This window comes from Priapulus caudatus, unplaced genomic scaffold, assembly GCF_000485595.1.
Source record: "Priapulus caudatus unplaced genomic scaffold, Priapulus_caudatus-5.0.1 Scaffold3621, whole genome shotgun sequence".
Lineage (NCBI taxonomy): Eukaryota > Metazoa > Priapulida > Priapulimorpha > Priapulimorphida > Priapulidae > Priapulus > Priapulus caudatus.
The window spans coordinates 25,073-26,551 of record NW_014580682.1 but is presented as its reverse complement, the minus strand read 5'-3'; the positions used below and the strand labels follow the sequence as shown (position 1 = coordinate 26,551).

The 1,479-nt window shown below is 40.4% G+C and overlaps 1 protein-coding gene across 1 annotated transcript in view; it reads left to right on the top strand.

Annotated features, from left to right (window-relative positions):
- The first annotated feature begins 334 nt into the window (after positions 1 to 334).
- The window catches only part of LOC106819529 (aldehyde dehydrogenase, mitochondrial-like), a 13,662-nt gene continuing 12,517 nt past the window's right edge, over positions 335 to 1,479 (top strand). The window contains exons 1-2 of the mRNA XM_014824146.1: positions 335 to 472; positions 891 to 970. Of these exons, the coding sequence (XP_014679632.1) occupies positions 398 to 472; positions 891 to 970 (155 nt within the window). The 5' untranslated portion in view covers positions 335 to 397. The remainder of the gene's footprint in view (positions 473 to 890; positions 971 to 1,479) is intronic.

The window sequence follows — 1,479 nt, the reverse complement described above, 5'->3', positions numbered from 1 at the left end:
ATACCCGCTCCCCGCCCATAGTAAAGTTCAGAGCGAGGGTTGGGAGAGGCAGTGATAATGCGCCGTCAGATATAATCATAACAGTTTGCCGTGCGGCATTAGAAACGAAATCCGGATATATATGAGCTCATCATCCTGACGCTGTTATAGGCCGATGTAGATGATACATCTCACATACAGACTTACTTGTCGCTGCTGTGCGTGCGCCATCTCTACCTCGGCTAGTCAGCAGTCTACTGTTATTGGTTAGCATATCAGGCGAACGTACCCCGTCATGTTGACGTAGCCGTGGTTTATTTTACACACGGACTTTAATTGTATCGCATTACAGGCCGACATTAACAAGGCAGTCCAGGCAGCGAAAGATGCATTCAAACTTGGCTCCCCCTGGCGGCGCATGGACGCATCAAACAGAGGAGTGCTGTTAAACCGACTAGCGGACTTAGTGGAGAGAGATAGAGTCTACTTGGCGGTAAGCATCGTCCATGATATACTATGATTACTATACTGGACAAGGCTGTATGCTTCACGCGCGAGGCCAGGTACGCACGCACGCACGCACGCACATATATATATATATATATATATATATATATATATATATCCACACTTATATGTATTTATGTTTTATGTACTTACATTATACACTCATTTTTACTATAGGAATAATGTTTAACATGTTATTTTAATGATGTATTAAGTGTGATAATAATTATCGTCCGGAGTCACTCTACTATATTTCCCTGTGCGCATAATTCCCCAGCACGCGATGCTATTGCAAATCAACACTTACATAATTAATAATTAGTAATATTGCGTAAATATGATTGTTTTCATGGCCTATAATTGCGATTACAACACAATGATCAATGATAATCTATTTCATTTAGAGCTTGGAAACCCTGGATAACGGCAAGCCATACACTGCGTCTTATGCTCTTGATCTGGCGTTAACAGCCAAGGTTTACAGGTAACAAATGTGTGTTTAGTTAACGGAGGAATAATGTTTTATTAAGAAGGAACTTCACATTAACAAGGATTAATTATGGAAGAAACGTATACGTGTTAAATGATAGTTACTCTTTGAACATAGCTTTTTATGTATAAGTCACATTTGCTATCTTTTAATTTTACGTAATTATTACTATAATTATTGTAAAGATTTTGATATGTATGCGAGTGAAGCCTCTGGCTGACTGACTCACTAGTAACTATCGGCATGTTATTTTACTCACTTGTCGCTGCAATGTTGTCGAATAGAACTTACGACCATTATCCCACGTTTCATGCTAAATAACTCGATTGCGAAACCTTTGATCTCAAGATTCGCTTTTGATCCTGAATCATTGCATCTCGCATCTCTTTCTCCTTCCCTCTCGCTCACTTTCTTTCTCTTGCTCTCTCCTTCTCCCCCTTCTCTCTCCCCCTGACTCTCTCTCTCTCTCTCTCTCTCTCTCTCTCTCTCTCTCTCTCTCTCTC